Genomic DNA, 19966 nt, shown 5'->3' with positions numbered 1-19966 from the left:
AATTAAACAATAGCGTTATACTGCATCCACAAGGTCTGACAAAGGTTTGTCTTAGAATTGTAACAGATAAAAACCTAGGTGATACAGATGTGTTATTAGTTAATGAAGACTTACCAGACTTTGTGAAAATGGACAATTCCCTAGTAAGACTTAATGGTGGAAATTGTACGGCTTATGTGTATAATTATTCTGACAAGAGACTAGAGTTGCATGCAGGCATAGAATTCTGTAAGGGAATTGTGATTACTAACCCTTTACTAACCCTAAGTGAAAAAGCATTTGTCTCTGTAGCTGACACAAGAGTTAAATTAGAAGGGGAAGTAAATAATACAGATTTTCCTCATTGTAGGGACAGGTTAATACAGATATTAGAGAAATATAGGAGTGTTGTAGCCGTAACAGGAGATAAGTTAGGAAGGACAGATGTCCTGCAGCACAAAATAGTCATAGAAGATGGTGCTAGACCTTTTTATATACCTAACTACAAACTTCCAATAAGTCAAAGACCCATTGTAGACGAGATGGTTGAAGAGATGAAGGAAGATGGAGTCGTAATTCCTTCTAAGTCACCTTATAATTCACCTTTACTGCTAGTTCCAAAGAAAGACGGTACATGGAGGATGGTAATTGATTACCGTAAATTGAATTCCCACACCATCCCTGATCGAATGCCAATGCCAGTCATTAATGACATGTTAGCGCAATTAGGAGGTGCCAAGGTTTTTTCTAGCCTCGATTTACTGAGTGGATATTGGCAAGTTCCTCTCGATGAAGAATCCAAGCATCTCACGGCATTCAGTACTCACAAAGAACATTTGCAATTTGAGGTAATGCCGTTTGGTCTTACTTCAGCTCCTTTAACGTTTGTACGTTTAATGCTGCAAATCTTGGGAGATGTTGAAGACGTATCGGTTTATCTTGATGATGTAATAATTGCTAGTAAGGATGTAGAGAGTCATTTCAAGACAATAGAATTAGTATTAGATAGGCTCAGAAAGGCCGGTTTAAAGGTAAAAATTAAGAAATGTCAGTTTCTGAAGAAATCTCTAGAATATCTAGGACATGTTATCAGTGAACATGGTTTGAAAATGCAAGAAGGAAAGATTAAGGCTATTGTGGACTATCCAGCCCCATGAAATTTGAAGGCACTAAGAAGATTCCTAGGTATGGTAGGATATTATCGACCTTTCATAAAGGGATTTGCTACCATAGCAAAACCATTAACTGAGTTAACTAGGAAAGATGCTAGCTATGAGTGGAAAGATGAACAGGAAGCAGCGTTCAAAACACTAAAGGATATGTTGATAACAGATCCTATCCTAGTTTATCCAGACTTCGAGAAGGAATTCTACTTAGCCTGTGATGCTTCAAGTACAGGACTAGGTGCCGTCTTGATGCAAAAGGATAAAACAAGGATGAGGACTGTATACTATGCCAGTAGAGTTTTGAATGCAGCTGAAAGAAATTACAGTACAACAGAAAGGGAATGTTTGGCATTAGTCTGGGGATTACAGAAATTTAGACACATTTTGCTAGGACATAAAATTAATGTTCTTACAGATCATAAACCCATTTGTGATCTTTTCAAGAAAAGGGCTTTTACCAATAATATGAAGTTCAATAGATGGTTCGTTAGCGTATTAGAATTTGCCCCAGAATTTAGATACATACCTGGTAGATATAACACATTAGCTGACGCCTTATCTAGATCACAAGAAGAGAACGAGAAACAAATTACCACTCATAATTTCGCCTTCAGTTGTCAAATCACAGACTTAGATTTAGACAAAGTTCGTAAGGAACAACAAAAGGATTCTAGAATAAGGGAAGTAATTGGCAACCTCTTGCAAGGTGAGAAAAATTCAGAGTTTCAATTGATAGATGGGTTATTGTACAAGACTTCAGACGAACCAAATGCTTGTTCACGTTTGTACATTCCTAATACACTAATACAAGACGTTTTAGAACTAACCCATTCATACAAGTTATCAGGACATCCTGGAATTAAGAAAACATGTAGAACAATCACTAGAAACTATTTTTGGCCTCGATGTAGTGAAGATGCTACTCGATTTGTTCAGAATTGTACCCTATGTAATATACATAAGGGGAATGTCAACGTCAAGGCTCCTCTGGAAATGTATCCTTCAGAATTAAAACCTTTTCAAGTAGTCACAATGGATTTCTTAGGTCCATTCCCGAACACCATCAGAGGAAATAAACAGATTTTAGTTTTCATTGACTATTTGACCAGCTACGTAGAAATTGTTCCAACTAGAAACAGAGAAGCATCAACGGTGGCAGAAGCCTTTAAGTCTAGAATTATAACCAGACATTCATGTCCTCAAGTTTTGCTCTCAGACAATGCTGCTGAATTTACTAGTGACATTCTAACGAAATTGTGTGACTTTTTATGAAATACAGAAATGTCAAATAACAGCATATAAGCCAAGCTCAAATGGAGCAGTAGAAAGAACAAATCGCAAGATAAAGGATGTTCTGAAAACATTGGTAACCCCTAGCACTGAAGACTGGGACTTGACTCTCGAAGACATACAATTTACTCTAAACAACACAGTAAATGAATCAATAGGAGAAACTCCTCATTTCCTATTGTATGGCTACCAAAAGAGAATGCCAAATTCACTTTTGGATGATGCCGCACCACCCAGACGTACGTACAACTACGAGGACTATATTGCTTGGAAGACAAGACGTACGTGACGAGACCGTTAAAGTCACCAGGGCTAGATTAAAGGAGTTACATAAAAAGTCTAGTAAGTATTACAATAACAGATCCACCATACCTTCGTTAAAGGTAGGACAACAAGTTTATGTACTCAATCATGTTCTTGAAGGACCTAATATTAAAGTATCACCAAAATTTCGAGGTCCATATAGAGTTTTAGAAGTTTTGAAGTTGAATAAATTCAAGTTAATGCATGAAATTACCTTGAAAGAATCCATTGTACATTGGAACCACATTAAAGTAGTTCATTCAGAACCTTGGTCGTCTACTCAGTTAAAAGATTTGTCCAATAAAGATAAGATAGATAATAAAATAGAATCTTCAATGACCCCAAGGTATAATTTGAGAAGAAGGTAATGGCAAGTGCAATGGTAAACAAATGTAGTTGATAAGATTTTTACTGCTTAATAACATTATTTCAGCAAATGGATTGTATGGGGGGTGGCAGTGATTCAAATTGTGAACTCACTCGTACAACTAAGAAAGGGAGCCATCATCAAGGAACATGGCAAGGTTAAGATGATACAGGACCTAGCCATTGTTAAGATCCAGACGGACTCCATTATCGATCAGAGAGAGCAGTTAGTCCAGCTGAGCAATCAGATACAGGCAGGAATACACAGCGTCAAAGATAGAAATTTGTACGACATGCTCTCCAAGTTGCAGAGGGACATCGATAGTGTTATGCCAAGGAAAGTAGTAAAGCGATCACTCATACCCTTTATAGGCGTCGCTTTACACAATCTCTTTGGAGTGGCGACCGATGGTAATGTTGAAAGGCTAAAGGAAAGAGTGGCTCAACTTGAAAATTGGGCTTGAGCAGGGCACTGTCTATAATAAAGTAATAGGAAATGTCAATCAAAATCAGAAAATGATCACAGTGCTGAAAGAATTTGTGAATAGTGCCCTCCATAATGTTTCATCAGAAATTGCTAGAATCCATCAAACAGAAATGATGGAGCAACTGCTCATAGAAACAAGTAATTTCCTTCTGGAATACAAGGAATTACTCAATGCAATCATGATGGCAGGTAAAAACCTGCTGTCGCCTTTTCTGATAACCCCTAGTGAAATTGAAGCCATTATTCAGAAATGTGTTGTGAACAATCACTTGAAGCCACTAGTAGAAAATATAGTGGACTATTATGGCCTGATAACAGTGAAAGTGATAGCCAATCAAATCATACTAGTGATCCCTTTCAACAATCCAGACGTCAACTCATTGATGTCAGTCTATCCATTCCCAATGGTAGTAGATAATAAGTCCATTGTACTAGAAGGAACAGTTCGACACTTTGCCTTGCAGCATGATTCGTTCCTAGTGACTGAAATTCCCGAACATAAATTCAGGGAATGTGTCATGCTTAATGATGATGTATATGTTTGTAACATTGTGAATTTCTATGAACCCTTGAATGCTCTTCATTGCTTAGATGATCTTGTAAACAACAAGAATGGTAAGAACCATTGTAAATATATACCGTTTACAGAAACTTTCAAGGCTCAAATCATTGATGATGAAATTTTTGTGTTCTCAGCAAACAGATTGAATGCTAAGATTGACTGTAAGTCAAGCAAAACAGAAGTAGTTTTCATTAACGTACACTCATTTTCATCTGCTTGTGAATTGGTCATTTTACATAATTTGTATTACAAACCTACAGTCTTCACGACATACAGTTTGAATTTCAGTAAAAGTGTGCATCAGTTTGCAGTTATTAACGAATTTCAACTTTCAGAACTGGAATTGGAGACATTCACAAAGCTAGAAGAGGTTCATACTTTCTTTCATACATATAAGACCGAGATTTCTCCTATTATGTCATTCATAAATGTCATTCTTTTGGTACTGTTTGCTTTTATTTCTTTTATAATTGTCAGGAAATTGATACTGAATAAGCTTACCATAATCAAGGACATGATGGACAGAATCCTTCCTAGAGAGTGATGGCGTTTACCATTGACTTGCACTTGAACATTTGATGATTGATTTTTTTTTATTTTATAATTTATGATTGATAACCAGAGAGTAATAGGCATTTGATATATTTACTTTGCCATAATTTTCTGCATTTAGTTTGAGTATTTGATATATAGTTCATGCTTATATTGTTTGTGTTAGCACTATGATGCATTATTTCTTGCATTTATTGCTTGTTATTAGAAATTATTGATATTGAAGTAATTGACTATTAGAAATTATTGAAATTGAAGTAATTGACTATAGTCAAGTTGAGTTGGTTGTCTACTTGCATTGTAGTCAATGCAGGTAGGTGACCGAGTGATGTTATGCAGTGAATAAGTATGAGATTCACTGATCGGGATTATGAAAGAGAGAGAGAGAAAGAGAGAGCGAGAGACGATGTTGATAGTTTAAAAGTGATGAGCCATGATACCAAGTAAATTGAAGTGTAACCAAAACAAACCTCCAAGATGTGGGAAAGGAAGGAGGAGTTAGAGGATAGACTAAGAAGTGAAAAGGTCAGCAAAATTGACCTGATTTGTCCTTGCCAAAAGTGGGAGTTAAGATTGAACCATTAAGAGTAAAGTAGACGTCCTCAAGGAGGCGGAGTTTTATTCAACATAGGTCCAGAGTTCATTCTGATCAATTTTTAGCCAGAGTTACTTGAAAACCAAATTGGGTAGGATTGTGTCACTCGATCCTCTCTTAACATCAAGAAATTTCTAAGTCCAGGGTGGCTGGCAGTGTGAAATAGTAGTGTTAGAATAAAACTTATGAAAAACCGTGCCCGGTGAATTCTTACCCCCCTCCGGGAAAAAAAAAAGTGAAAAATATTAATAGACAATTTCAACCTAACTTACCGAGTCCCCTGCGTTACTATCAAGGGAAAGTCAAGAGACAGAAACAGTCATTCATATGTGGTGCAACGCAATACAAAGAAAAAAAATCACCGCATAACAATATCACATCCAGTCTGCAAACTGTCAACTTCCAGAAGCCGAATGAAGACGAGCAGTGCATTTTCTCCAAGGAACTTAGTTTACTTTTCTTTTCTCAAGAACACAGTACTCATTCTCTCCCAACAGATTTATTTGAGGTTTTCGGAGTGAAGCCTTTTGCTCCGAATATGACATCAAAATTGCAGTAAATAACATTTACCGTTTATTGAAGTATAAATAACACCGTTATTTCCTTTGTACGGACACTAGCTTTTAACAATATTAAAAGAAGTTTTACATATGTGTGTGTGTATGTATATATATATATATATATATATATATATATATATATATATATATATATATATATATATATATATATATATATATATATATATATATATATATATATATATATATATATATATATATATATATATATATATATATATATATATATATATATATATATATATATATATATATATATATATATATATATATATATATATATATATATATATATATATATATATATATATTGTCAGTATGTGTTTAATTTAACGTAAATTAATTTGTTTTGAATAAGCCACTTTGACAGTAATTATTCTTTTGGAAACGTAATGACCCTGTTTCCTCCTCCCCGACATTTCTGACTTGTTGTATAGTTTTAATTACAATGAGCTTGTTTCATTTTCACGTTTGGTTTTGGCTTCTCATCCGGAGCTGTATTCGGCGCTGTCTCACGAGGACTGAGGGAGTTGTTTTCTGGACGATTATCATTGTGAGAGCCTGCCTGATGTTTGAATTAACTCTAGATTACGATACCTGTCTTTCTTCAGCTGCTGCTGCTGTCCTCCTTTGGGAGTTTGATTTATTCATCAGGCTACGCCTTTGGTCCAGTCAGACTGCCAAGGGGACCTCTCTGCCAACTGGTAAGGTGTGATTGCCCCTCGGACGGCCGTGTCCGTTGATCGCCTTGCGACGTAAAAGTGATTATTTCATCAGTCTGTGCCCTTTGTCCAGTTATTTCCTTGCCAGGGGGACCTCTCTTACGTTTGGTAAGGTCTCAAGAGAATATATATTATTCCCCTCGACCCGTGATTAGAAGGCTGCGTTAGCCACTACTACTGTTTCAGAGCTCACTTAAGGGAAACAGTTTGTTTTGTTTTTGGTTTAGTGTGTAATAAGTTAGGTTATTCTGTCTTTTCGACATCCTATTACTTTCAGGGCCCTCTCTTTAAAGTGTAATTGTATAGTCTATCTTAATTTGGTGTAAGAGTGTTTGTTATTGGATGTTTTCAGTGTGTGGTTGATTTTTGTGTTCATTTAATGTATTTTGTAAGAGGCTCAGTGGTCATTTCTTTCTAAAAGTTTGTATTAAATATTAAGGTTTTATTTTCAGCTTTTACTTATCCTCCTTGATTCCATCTCTGTACACTCTGTTGCGCCATTCCACCTATTGTGGACTTGGTCGTTAGTGACTTTATTTGTATTTTAAGAGACTTGTGTATGTTTGATGGGCGTGGGCCCATAACATTTATTTACCTTTTGCCAGGATTTATCGGGTCCTGTAGTCACTTGAGTGTATAGAGTGGATTCTTGGGGTGTTTGCAGCATAGTAATACCTTCTCTCATATATTTTTGTGTTGATCAGTGTTTATATTTTTTTTTTCTTGACCGTGGTAGGATATTCGTGTGGTTATTGGTGTTCAGTGTATTGGTCTGTTTTTGGGTATATTTTGTGAGATACATTTACATATTTACTTGTGTGTAATTAATTTACTATGGCTGATTTGAATATCCCGGAGCTCTTGAGTGGAGAGGGGTGGCAGGACAGGTTGGCAGAATTGAATAAGCCTGATTTAGAGTGTGTAGCAGAATTTTTTGAAATTGAAAATCCTGGGTCTGTTAGGAAGGGCTTGTTGCTTCTTAATGTTTATGAAAAGGTTAAGGTGATGAAGGCAGAAGGTAAACCAGAGACTAGGCAGGTGGAGGAAGCGGTGTCAGTAGAAATTTTAGATAGGCAGATTCAGTTGAAAAGAATGGAAATAGATCTCCAAAGGTTGAAGGCTGAGGAGAGAGAGAGAGAGAGAGGCAGCACGAACTTGCTATGCAAGCATTGAGCAATAGGGGTTCTTCTTCTTCCCAACATAATGTGTCTGCAATGCCTTGTATTAATCTAACTGAAGCTCTAAAGTTAGTCCCAAATTTTCAGGAAGTTAACATGGCAGAGTTTTTTGTTTCTTTTGAGAGAATAGCTTCAAGGTTGGAATGGCCAAAAGAGTATTGGACCACTCTTATTCAGAGTAAATTGTTAGGTAAGGCCCAGAAAGTTTACGTTACCTTGGACGAAGATCTGTCCTCAGATTATGATTCTGTAAAGGCCATAGTTTTTAAGGCTTACGAGTTGGTACCGGAAGCTTACCGACAACGCTTCCGTAATTTACAGAAGGAAAGAGGGCCGACTTTTGTAGAGTTCGCCAGGGCTAAAGAGCAATTTGCTGGCGACTGGTTAAAGTCTAAGGAGGTGACAGACTTTGAGAAATTAAAAGAATTGATTTTGGTTGAGGAGTTTAAAAGGTCCGTGCCTAATGAGGTGAAGGTACACCTCGAAGAGTTAAAATTAGAAACTTTACAGGAGGTGGCAATTGCAAGTGATGAGTACCTCCTCTCTCATAAAAATGTGATAGGGAAGTACCCAGAAATGAGAAATCTGGTTGGGTGAGAGTTAACAGGAGTAGTAATCAGAACAGGTATAATAGGCCTAATGTTAATTATGGTTCTCGTTTATTACTCCTGTTAACAGCTATAATAGGCAGACCACAGATAACCCGGAGAAGTTGAAAACTTTGACTTGTTTCTTCTGTCATAAGAAGGGACATGTCAAGAGCATGTGTTATGCATTTAAAAGGTCACAAAGGACCGAAAGACGTCCGGTAATGGCCATTCGTAGGAATGAGAACGAGTCAGTGGCTGAGAACTCTAATAATCAGTGACTAGGCAATAAGTCACTGGCTCCTTTTCAGAAATTTTTGTCTGATGGTTTTGTTCGCTCTGGGAATTCGACTGAGCAAAGAAAGGTTAAAATTTTGCGTGATACTGGGGCTGCTCAGTCTTTAATTCTCAGAGAATCCTTACCTATTGATTGGGAATGTTCAAATAAGGAATATGTTTTGTTAAGTGGTTTTCCAGATACGGTCAGGTTTTACCCGGTTGAGAGTTTTTATTTATCATGCCCGTCTTTTTCAGGTTATTTAAAACTGGCCATTATTGATAAATTTCCTATTAAAGATGTGGATTTGGTGTTAGGGAATGATGTCGCCCTAATAAATAAAACTTTCCCTATTGTATTAAGTTCCGGTAATGAAATATCTGTAGTTACTCGATCGAAGGCTAGTAGTGTTGACTCGGCCGAGTCGGTAGTTGATGTTGATTTGAGTAGTTTAGATCGTAGTGATAGCTTAGTTATAGATAGTGGTGTGTTGGATAATAAACTTAATTGGACTACTAAGGAACTTATTTCAGCTCAGAAAGCAGATTTTAAAGACCTGCCAGTTGAGTCTGGCGAAATTACGGATTTGACTGTCCCTCGATTTAAGATAGTTAATAATATTTTGTATAGAATAAGTAGACCTTTTGATGTCATTAACACAGGTTGTGAAATTGTTAAACAGATTGTGGTTCCTTTTGTTTATCGAAAGGAGTTAATGACATTGGCTCATGAAAATGGTTTGGCTGGTCATTTTGGTGTTTTTAAAACCACTCGTAAATTGTGTGAAAATTATTTTTGGCCTAAGATGAAAGATGATGTTAAAAAATTTGTAAATAGTTGTGATGCATGTCAAAAGGTCGGGAAGCCTAATCAACCAATTCCAAAGGCACCATTACATCCTATTCCTGTTGTTTCTGAACCGTTCAGAGAGGTAATTATTGACGTGGTTGGTCCATTGCCGAAAACTCGTAGTGGCAATCAGTATATTTTAACAATTATGGATAGGATGTCTCGATATCCTGAGGCAATACCACTACGAAATGTAAAATCTGTTAAAATTGTTGAAGTATTAATTGAATTTTTCACCAGGTTCGGAATGCCCAAAGTAATTCAGTCCGATTGTGGGTCTAATTTTCTGAGTAAATTATTTAGGGAGAAGATGGCTGAATTAAAAATTAAACATGTGACTTCTTCTCCATACCACCCTGAAAGTCAAGGTGTTTTGGAACGATTTCATCAAACCATGAAGTCTATGATAAAAAAAATATTGTTTGGTTAATGGTTCTGAATGGGATAAGGAACTACCTTATTTATTATTTGCATTTCGGTCAGTGCCGAGTCAGTCTTTAGGATTTTCACCTTTCAGCCTTATTTTTGGTCATTGTGTGCGTGGTCCATTGGATGTGGTTTGTAAATCTTGGGAGGGGGACGCCCCTGCTATGAATTTATTAGATTATGTTAGTAATTTGGGTGATAAATTAACGAATGCTTGGAAGTTTGCTGGTGAAAATTTATTGTGTAGCCAAAAGAAAATGAAATACTTTTTTGACCGAAAGACTAAGGAGCGTAATTTTGTAGTGGGTGATAATGTTTTGGTATTGCTTCCCATTCCAGGAAACCCTTTAAAAGCTTCATTTTCAGAACCGTGGAAAATTTTAAAGAAAGTAAGTGACGTTAATTATTTAGTTGAAACTCCTGAAAGGAGGAGACCCTACCAGTTGTGTCACATAAATATGTTAAAAGCTTATAAAGGTCGTGACAAAGTTATTCCCGTGGCATTAGTTGGTGATACTACAAAGTGTAATGATATTAATTCCTTTTCTTTTCCAGACGTGAGTAATTTTGATGATGATTGTTTCGATGGTGCCGAATGGCCTAATGATAATGAACATTCTTTAGAAAACTTTTCAGGAATGGTGTCACATTTGAATTTAGTGGAACAGGGATCTTTGAAAAAGTTAGTTTTTAGTTATAAGGATTTATTTTCTGATGTTCCAGGACAGACCACTGTGCTTGAACATGATGTGGATGTGGGTAACGCAACTCCGGTAAAACAATCCCCTTACAGGTTAAATCCATTTAAAAATGATGTTGTGGATAAAGAGGTTGATTATATGTTACGACACGGGCTGATCGAACCCAGCAACAGTCCGTGGTCTTCACCTGTTGTTTTGGTAAAGAAACAGGATGGTCAATTCAGGCTTTGTTTTGATTACCGCAAAGTCAACGAGGTCACAAAGCCTTATAGTTACCCTTTACCCAGGATAGAGGATTGTATTGACAGGATAGGGAATTCAAAATATATAACTAAATTTGATTTGTTGAAGGGGTATTGGCAAGTTCGCTGTCCAAACGGGCACGGGATTTGTCAGCGTTTGTAACGCAGCGAGGACTCTACCAATGTAAAGTAATGCCTTTTGGGATGAAGAATGCCGCTGCGACCTTTCAAAGGTTAATGAATACTTTGGTCCAATGTTTAGAGGGGTGTGTTGTTTATATTGATGATATTGTAATTTATAGTGATGACTGGGACACCCATCTTAAACGTATTAAGGCTTTATTTCAGGTACTTAGGAAAGCTGGTTTGGTTATAAACCTAAAAAAGAGTGAGTTTGCCAAAGCAAAGGTTGTATATTTGGGTCACGAAGTAGGATTTGGGAAAGTGGCTCCAAAACAGGCAAACGTAGACTCTATTAGACATATTGAAATACCGAAGTGTCGCAGAGATGTCAGAAAATTCCTTGGTCTAGTAGGGTATTACCGTAGATTTGTTAAGAATTTTTCTGATATCGCTGAGCCCCTGACTAATTTATTACGTAAGAATGTGACTTTTGTATGGACTAATGATGCCCAAAATGCCTTTGAAAATTTAAAGCAGGTCCTAATGAATTTCCCTATTTTGAAAGATCCTGATTTTGACGTTCCTTTTTCGCTTGCTACTGATGCGAGTGATGTTGGGGTTGGAGCAGTTTTGTTGCAGGAAGATGCTCATGGAGTATCTCATCCTGTTGCCTATTTCTCAAAAAAGTTATCCCCGGCACAACGGAAATACTCGACTGTAGAGAAAGAGACTTTGGGATTAATTTTAGCTGTAAATCATTTTCAGGTGTATTTATCCTCTACGCAAAAGTAATGTTGTCGCTGATGCGCTGTCACGCATCAGTGACTGATCGATAGGTTGATTTGAGAAAAACCTTTTTGTTCTTCGTAAAGTTGTTTTGTATATACTTATATTAATTGATTTGATTAATCCTATAAATTTATTGAATGTACAGGTTTCCAGGTGGGTTGTAATAATGCTGTGTCAGGTGTTTTTGTTTATGAAATAATTTAGGATTAAGTACTTAAGATTAAGATGTTCAATGTCGTGATTTGCAGGTTTTTCTTCGGTGTTGTCTTTGATTAAGAGTGGTTAAGGTTACTTTTGATTTCTGTTTACTTTAGTATGTGTTATTAGTGGAGGCTAATTTTAAGGTGTTACCGTTGTCTTGTGTATGTCCAGGTTAATTTTAAGGTGTTACCATTTGCTTGTATATGTCCATTAATGATGTGTGTATTTAAGGCCCAAACCCGTTTAGTGTTAGGACGCTCTCTGAAGTGTAGAGGCACTAAAACTGAGTGAAGTGAAGTGAAAAGGCGCTCTTTGAAACTCAGTGAGTTGCAAAAACAAATAGTGTTGAGTAAGGACGCTCTCTGGAGTGAAAAGAGGCATTATTGGAAGGTGTTGTGAAGGGCCACAATATTGAGTGTGTCGTAAAATCATGGATATGTGAACGGTGTGTTACGTTTTTTCTTATTTTTGGTGATTGATGGTTAGTTTTTATGAATCATTAATCATATACTGTTATGTCCCTGTTCTTTATTTATGCCAATGGTCCACATTAATTCTTCCTTTACAAAGTTTAGATAGGTCACGGGCTCACGGGTCTGTAGCACAACACAGCCGTTTTTTAGGCGCTACAGGCTGGTGTATGAGTGGTGACCTAGACTAAGTTAAGGTTAATCTACTAAGGTTTTGGTCCTTATTTTTGTTTAACTGATATTTGTGTTTTCAGAATAATTTAGCCAGGTCACGGGCTCACGGGTCTGTAGCACGGCCGTTTTTTAGGCGCTACAGGCTGGTGTATGAGTGGTGACCTTCGTTGAGGTGACACTAGCCCCATTGTGGTCGATTTATATTTTTGGTTGTTGGTTATCTAGGTTTAGTCTAATAATAGGTTAGTCTTGTTAATATTGCTGCTCTGCTAACCTGTGCCCACCGCTCCACTTCTGAGTTCATGGGGATATTACCATATTTCTTCATATGTTGATACTGATGTTATTTTTGGCGTGGTCAATATAAATTATTTACTTGTATTAGTTTTAAGTCATAATATTAAGGTTAAGATTTTATATCTATTGACTGTATTGAAAGTGGTACAAAATTTTTTGCCACTATCTCTAATCTATTTTTGGCCGGCAATGTGATATAGTATTTTCAATAACTTTTTGAGTTTTGTCATTGGACTTGAATTTTTTCTTATTGTCCCTGTTTTATTTCATATAGATTGAATTACTATGTTTGTTTTTGATATTAGCATTTTTATATATTTCTTTGAATTTTGAGTTAAGTTCAATACTTTGTAGAAAAATTTTCTTGTGGAAAATTTTTTTTGTTGGGTGAGGAGGTGTCAGTATGTGTTTAATTTAACGTAAATTAATTTGTTTTGAATAAGCCACTTTGGCAGTAATTATTCTTTTGGAACGTAATGACCCTGTTTCCTCCTCCCCGACATTTCTGACTTGTTGTATAGTTTTAATTACAATGAGCTTGTTTCATTTTCACGTTTGGTTTTGGCTTCTCATCCGGAGCTGTATTCGGCGCTGTCTCACGAGGACTGAGGGAGTTGTTTTCTGGATGATTATCATTGTGAGAGCCTGCCAGATCTTTGGATTATCTCTAGATTACGATACCTGCCTTTCTTCAGCTGCTGCTGCTGTCCTCCTTTGGGAGTTTGATTTATTCATCAGGCTACGCCCTTGGTCCAGTCAGACTGCCAAGGGGACCTCTCTGCCAAATGGTAAGGTGTGATTGCCCCTCGGACGGCCGTGTCCGTTGATCGTCTTGCGACGTAAAAGTGATTATTTCATCAGTCTGCGCCCTTTGTCCAGTTATTTCCTTGCCAGGGGGACCTCTCTTACGTTTGGTAAGGTCTCAAGAGAATATATATTATTCCCCTCGACCCGTGATTAGAAGGCTGCGTTAGCCACTACTACTGTTTCAGAGCTCACTTAAGGGAAGCAGTTTATTTTATTTTTGGTTTAGTGTGTAATAAGTTAGGTTATTCTGTCTTTTCGGCATCCTATTACTTTCAGGGCCCTCTCTTTAAAGTGTAATTGTATAGTCTATCTTAATTTGGTGTAAGAGTGTTTGTTATTGGATGTTTTCAGTGTGTGGTTGATTTTTGTGTTCATTTAATGTATTTTGGAAGAGTCTCAGTGGTCATTTCATTCTAAAAAGTTTGTATTAAATATTAAGGTTTTATTTTCAGCTTTTACTTATCCTCCTTGATTCCATCTCTGTACATTCTGTTGCGGCCATTCCACCTATTGTGGACTTGGTCGTTAGTGACTTTATTTGTATTTTAAGAGACTTGTGTATGTTTGATGGGCATGGGCCCATAACAATATATATATATATATATATATATATATATATATATATATATATATATATATATATATATATATATATATATATATATATATATATATATATATATATATATATATATATATATATATATATATATATATATATATATATATAATTTCTGACTCACGTCGGGGATCGAACCCAGGTCTCTCAGGTGGAAAGCAAGGGCGTTAACCACTGGGCCATACAAGTCTAAAAGAAGTTGGAACCTGAGAGCAACTGCACCCAAGGAATTACCTGGGCAAGCTAACTGCTTGCATACCAGCGAGTTTTCCCCAACTTCCCGACTCAGTCAGAAATTTATTTCTGTTCCACACGTGATTGTGTGTTGATGATTTCTATCTTATTCACTCAGAAGGGATAATTCGAATGAAATGTTGTCTATTGGGTCATTGCTGAGTCAGGAAGTTGGGGAAAACTCGCTGGTATGCAAGCAGTTAGCTTGCCCAGGTAATTCACTTATTTGCAGTTGCTCTCAGGTTCCAACTTTTTTAGACTTGTATGGCCCAGTGGTTAACGCCCTTGCTTTCCACCTGAGAGACCTGGGTTCGATCCCGACGTGAGTCAGAAATTTATTTCTGTTCCACACGTGATTGTGTGTTGATGATTTCTATCTTATTCACTCAGAAGGGATAATTCGAATGAAATGTTGTCTATTGGGTCATTGCTGAGTCGGGAAGTTGGGGAAAACTCGCTGGTATGCAAGCAGTTAGCTTGCCCAGGTAATTCCTTGGGTGCAGTTGCTCTCAGGTTCCAACTTCTTTTAGACTTGTATGGCCCAGTGGTTAACGCCCTTGCTTTCCACCTGAGAGACCTGGGTTCGATCCCGACGTGAGTCAGAAATTTATTTCTGTTCCACACGTGATTGTGTGTTGATGATTTCTATCTTATTCACTCAGAAGGATAATTCGAATGAAATGTTGTCTATTGGGTCATTGCTGAGTCGGGAAGTTGGGGAAAACTCGCTGGTATGCAAGCAGTTAGCTTGCCCAGGTAATTCCTTGGGTGCAGTTGCTCTCAGGTTCCAACTTCTTTTAGACTTGTATGGCCCAGTGGTTAACGCCCTTGCTTTCCACCTGAGAGACCTGGGTTCGATCCCGACGTGAGTCAGAAATTTATTTCTGTTCCACACGTGATTGTGTGTTGATGATTTATATATATATATATATATATATATATATATATATATATATATATATATATATATATATATATATATATATATATATATATATATATATATGATTCTTTCTTTCATGCAACTGCTTAAAATATTTAATAACAGAAGCTGACCTATATGCGTGATACCATTTGTATCATCCTTGCCCCTATTCGCTTCCTGGATCTTGAGTCTGTTCTGAACATCTCTTCTGCAACATCCAGTCAGTACTCTGCTCGTCTTTCACCGTTTATCACATCAAAGTATTGTCCTCTAGTCTCTTCTTGATTATAAACTTGCAACCGTCTTATTTCATATTCAGAAAGAATCTCAATAAATACCTTTTTAGATTTACTTATACATGTATATATATATATATATATATATATATATATATATATATATATATATATATATATATATATATATATATATATACACACACGTGTGTGCGCGTGTCATTTTTTTTGGTGTTTGCATTAAAATCACATGAACTTGTTCATTCATTTATAATGACAACAATAATCAGAAGTTCCCTTAATTTCTCTTCTTAGAATTTCTAATAGACGGAATACAAGAGCAATATGACACTGTAATGCTGCTGAATTCCAGTGATATTGTTGCAACTCGTGCGTCATAAACTAATCTCTTAGTTATATATTCCAGCAATGTTCATGAGAGGTAATATTTTTCAGTTTGGTTCTTTCACCTGAATGTTAAAACGAGTTGTAGGTAAGTACGAGAAGAAGTTCGTCTGTGTAACATTTATTTGTGAGGATGGATGCGATTCCACTATTTGTCTTTTTCTGTTTGTACGAATTTACTGTAAATAATGAGTGTTCGCATTTTCAGGTATGTCTGTGCGCCCATAACGACGAATGCTCTAGTGATGTTTGTATACTCACAGAAATTAAGCAACACATACGCAGTTAGTATAAACACTCTCACACATCAAGTATAACTTACACCTGAAGGGAATTATAGATGATAAATACAGCTGACTCAGCCAGGATTAACACGCATGACTTTTGGGTGTGATGAAGAGAAAATAGCCAAATGGATATCACGAGAGATGAATAAGTTGATTTCCGCTCTGCTGAACACGTTCTTGTCGAAATCAGCTTCCGTACTTCAGATTAGTTTATATACAAATATACATACATATATGTATAGAAAGATATATGTGCACACACACACACACACTATATATATATATATATATATATATATATATATATATATATATATATATATATATATATATATATATATATATATATATATATATATATATATATATATATATATATATATATATATATATATATATATATGTATGTATATATATATATACACACCTTATTCTAAGTATACAATCTGATTTCGTTAATGCGTTAAACATAGTCGAAATTACCTCACACATCTCTGTTGATATCCATTCGGGTATTTTCTCTGCCTCAAGCCCGAAAGGAATAAGGTCGAATCCTGTAGGAATCAGTTGCATTTATCATATGTAATTTCCTCTGGGTGTAGGTTATCCCTGAGGTATATGGAAGGGTATACTAATGGGGTATTTGTTGCTTATTTTTTTTTTTTATACAAATATCACTCGGGCGTTCATCATTATGGGTACATAGACGCACCAGAAAATGTAAGTGCTAATTATTTACCGTAAATACGTACAAAAAACACAAATACTGGAATCACACCCATCTTTGCAAATGAAATTTACGCAAATGGCCGCATTTTTGTACCTAGCTGTAACTCATCTAACTTCAGGGTGAAAGAACGAAACTGAGAAACATTACCTGTCGCGAACCCTGCTGCAACATATCACAACTGAGAGAGTAGTTTATGGCGCACAAGTTGCAACATTATCACTGGAGTTCAAAGGCTTTGCAATGCTATATTGCTCTTGTTCTGGGTCTATTAGAAATTCTAGGAAGAGGAACCAGCGGAACTTCTACTTGCTTTTGTCTTTTTCATGCTTCCATCGAATAGCAGTTTCTCGATTTCACGTTACATGTTTATTGTATATGATGATACATTTGCAATTAAGATAATTATGTTCAACTGAGTTATTAACTTATTTTGGATTCCATGCTTATGCAAGTTTGTAATCTTCGTCCTTGTTACTTTTTTTTGCAGCGATATCAAACACATCAACCTCAAAATAACAGTTCGAACATGAACTGAAGATAGATGTTGAATCATTAAGGAACTTTTGAAAGTGATAAAGAATAGAATTAGCGATGACAGCATTATTATTTTCGTAGTGGTGGTCGTAACTCTAATATGATAAGCATTATGATTAGTACCTTCATCTTACTGGTAGTGTTACATTCTTGAGACAATTTTGCAACTCTGTTACTAAGGGATTCAGAGCCGATGAAACAAGGTTTTTCGGCAACACCTTTATATCAAAGCATCGGATAAAGTTGAAAGTTTTAAATGTATATTTTATAACCTTACCTAAGTTTTGCAAATATTATTTAGTACCTAAGTTCAATAGTTCTGGTACTTATCAGAGTAAAAGTGAGTTTCCTATGCCAGAGCCATCAAAATCGCAGGTAAGGGTTTTGAACACAATAGTGACGTTAACCTATGACGTCATGAAACTCCACTCACAGTGAAGAGAAGTTTGCATGTGGGGAAAACATTTTTTCACTGTGGCTCTGCCCACTTGCCGATAATATATTCACTGATTGGTATTAGTATCCAAGGCCAAGAGAAAGAGAAGGTCTGCTCATTTCCCCCCAGATCCCCCATGTAGGCGGAGGTTTGTCTACCACCGTATCACGTCTGCAGGTGAATTACCGTAATGAGCAGACCTCTAAGATACGTCATCGCCTACGTAGTTAACCCAGGTGGGAGGCGATTCCATCCAATTGGGCAGACCTTGTCTCTCTGGGCCTTGTTAGTACTCATCTTAGGCTTCAGCGATGTCAATGATGGCGAGCAGGATTTGTCATCGTCCCCTTGATAACATTTTCATTCTCAATTATTATTATTATTATTATTATTATTATTATTATTATTATTATTATTATTATTATTATTATTATTATTATTATTATTATTATTTTACGAAGGTTTCATAGTAACTTCCACAGCAGTTGTTGGGATGAAGTTGTTAGCTTAGAATTCTTCCATTTTCTTGATATTCGTATTGTTTCTACTTTACAAAAATTCAATGTATGTAATTCATCCACATAATGAACCACTCTATAGCTCATTTGTTAGATTTACATCTATTCAGAGCGGAAATACGAAAAGACAGTCTGTTTTGTTTGACCTCTGGTTTCGACACTATAGCCTATTTGCCGCAAGTCAGGAGCGGTCACTAGAAGTAGAATTCCAATGAAAAGCAATGATACCTCATTTGCCTCTATTGTTAGAGGTGTAAAGGTCAACGCCATTGTTTCATTTCACTTAATGTAACCCCTTGCTATTTTTTTTTTTTTTTATTTCATACAGCACCCTAATCAGCACTCGTATACTTGCTGCAAATAAAAAGTAATGGTAGGAGTCAAGATTTCGAGGGCAAGCTATTGTTTACCTACTTAATATCAACCAAATATAGCACAATTTATACTGATATGCATGGAAAGGAAATATATTGAAATCAGTTTGTTTTAGATGTACAAATAAAACGTCTAACACTAAACATGATTTATTCACAAAATGTCTTCATCGTCACTCTCGAGGAAGAGGTCATCATCCCCGTCTTCATCGTCGCTAGCGACGTCAATGATGACTGGTTCCACGCTCTTATGGATATTGTCCGTGATTGTCTAACAGCTGCTGCCCACACTTTTGGGGTGGCCAAGTAACCATTACCCACTATAGAAATAGTTACCTATTCACGCTGTAGTAAATCTTGCCAAGGGTCTTCTCGCTTGTATACAAAGTGGCAAGCCGTAGCACAAACAACCTTGCAACCACGGGGACAATTCCATATCCTGCTGGCCATTATCGAATTTGTCGAAGCTCACTGTGTAAGCATATCCATTCACCGTCTACCCGGTGGATGGGCCGAGCATCTTGGCGTCATATTAAGTTTACGTTACGAATTGTTTTAGGATCCTTGCTTCTGATTTTCTCGGTTCCGGCATCAGCAACTTCATTTAACTCTATAATTATCAAAACTATCGAACTTAAATACTAAATAATACTTGCATAAATTAGGTAGGGTTATAAAATATACACTTGCCAACTTTCACCTTTGTCCAATGCTTTGATAAAAAGTTGTTGCCGAAAAATCGTGTTTCATCGGCTCTGAATCCCTTCGTAATTGCATGAGTTGAAGCTGATTTTTTTTTTCAAAACTATTGTGGGTAGAGATTTGCTTAGATAATTTTCACATTCTTCCTTGGCTCCGGAGATGATTAGATGAGTTCCTAAAATGATTAGTTAATAATAATGATTACATTACTGCTCTGTAATTTCCAACTTATAATCTCCTAA

The 19966-nt window shown here is 36.3% G+C and overlaps 1 protein-coding gene across 1 annotated transcript in view; it reads left to right on the top strand.

The window, feature by feature from the left end:
• LOC136839516 (putative mediator of RNA polymerase II transcription subunit 24) overlaps positions 1-19332 on the top strand; it is a 501924-nt gene extending 482592 nt beyond the window's left edge. The window contains exons 3-4 of the mRNA XM_067105699.1: positions 6493-6590; positions 19207-19332. Coding sequence (XP_066961800.1) covers positions 6493-6590; positions 19207-19332 — 224 coding nt within the window. The remainder of the gene's footprint in view (positions 1-6492; positions 6591-19206) is intronic.
• The last annotated feature ends 634 nt before the right edge of the window (positions 19333-19966 follow it).

This window comes from Macrobrachium rosenbergii, chromosome 1 (assembly GCF_040412425.1).
Source record: "Macrobrachium rosenbergii isolate ZJJX-2024 chromosome 1, ASM4041242v1, whole genome shotgun sequence".
Lineage (NCBI taxonomy): Eukaryota > Metazoa > Arthropoda > Malacostraca > Decapoda > Palaemonidae > Macrobrachium > Macrobrachium rosenbergii.
The sequence above is the reverse complement of the archived record's forward strand: the minus strand, read 5'-3'. Positions and strand labels throughout refer to the sequence as shown.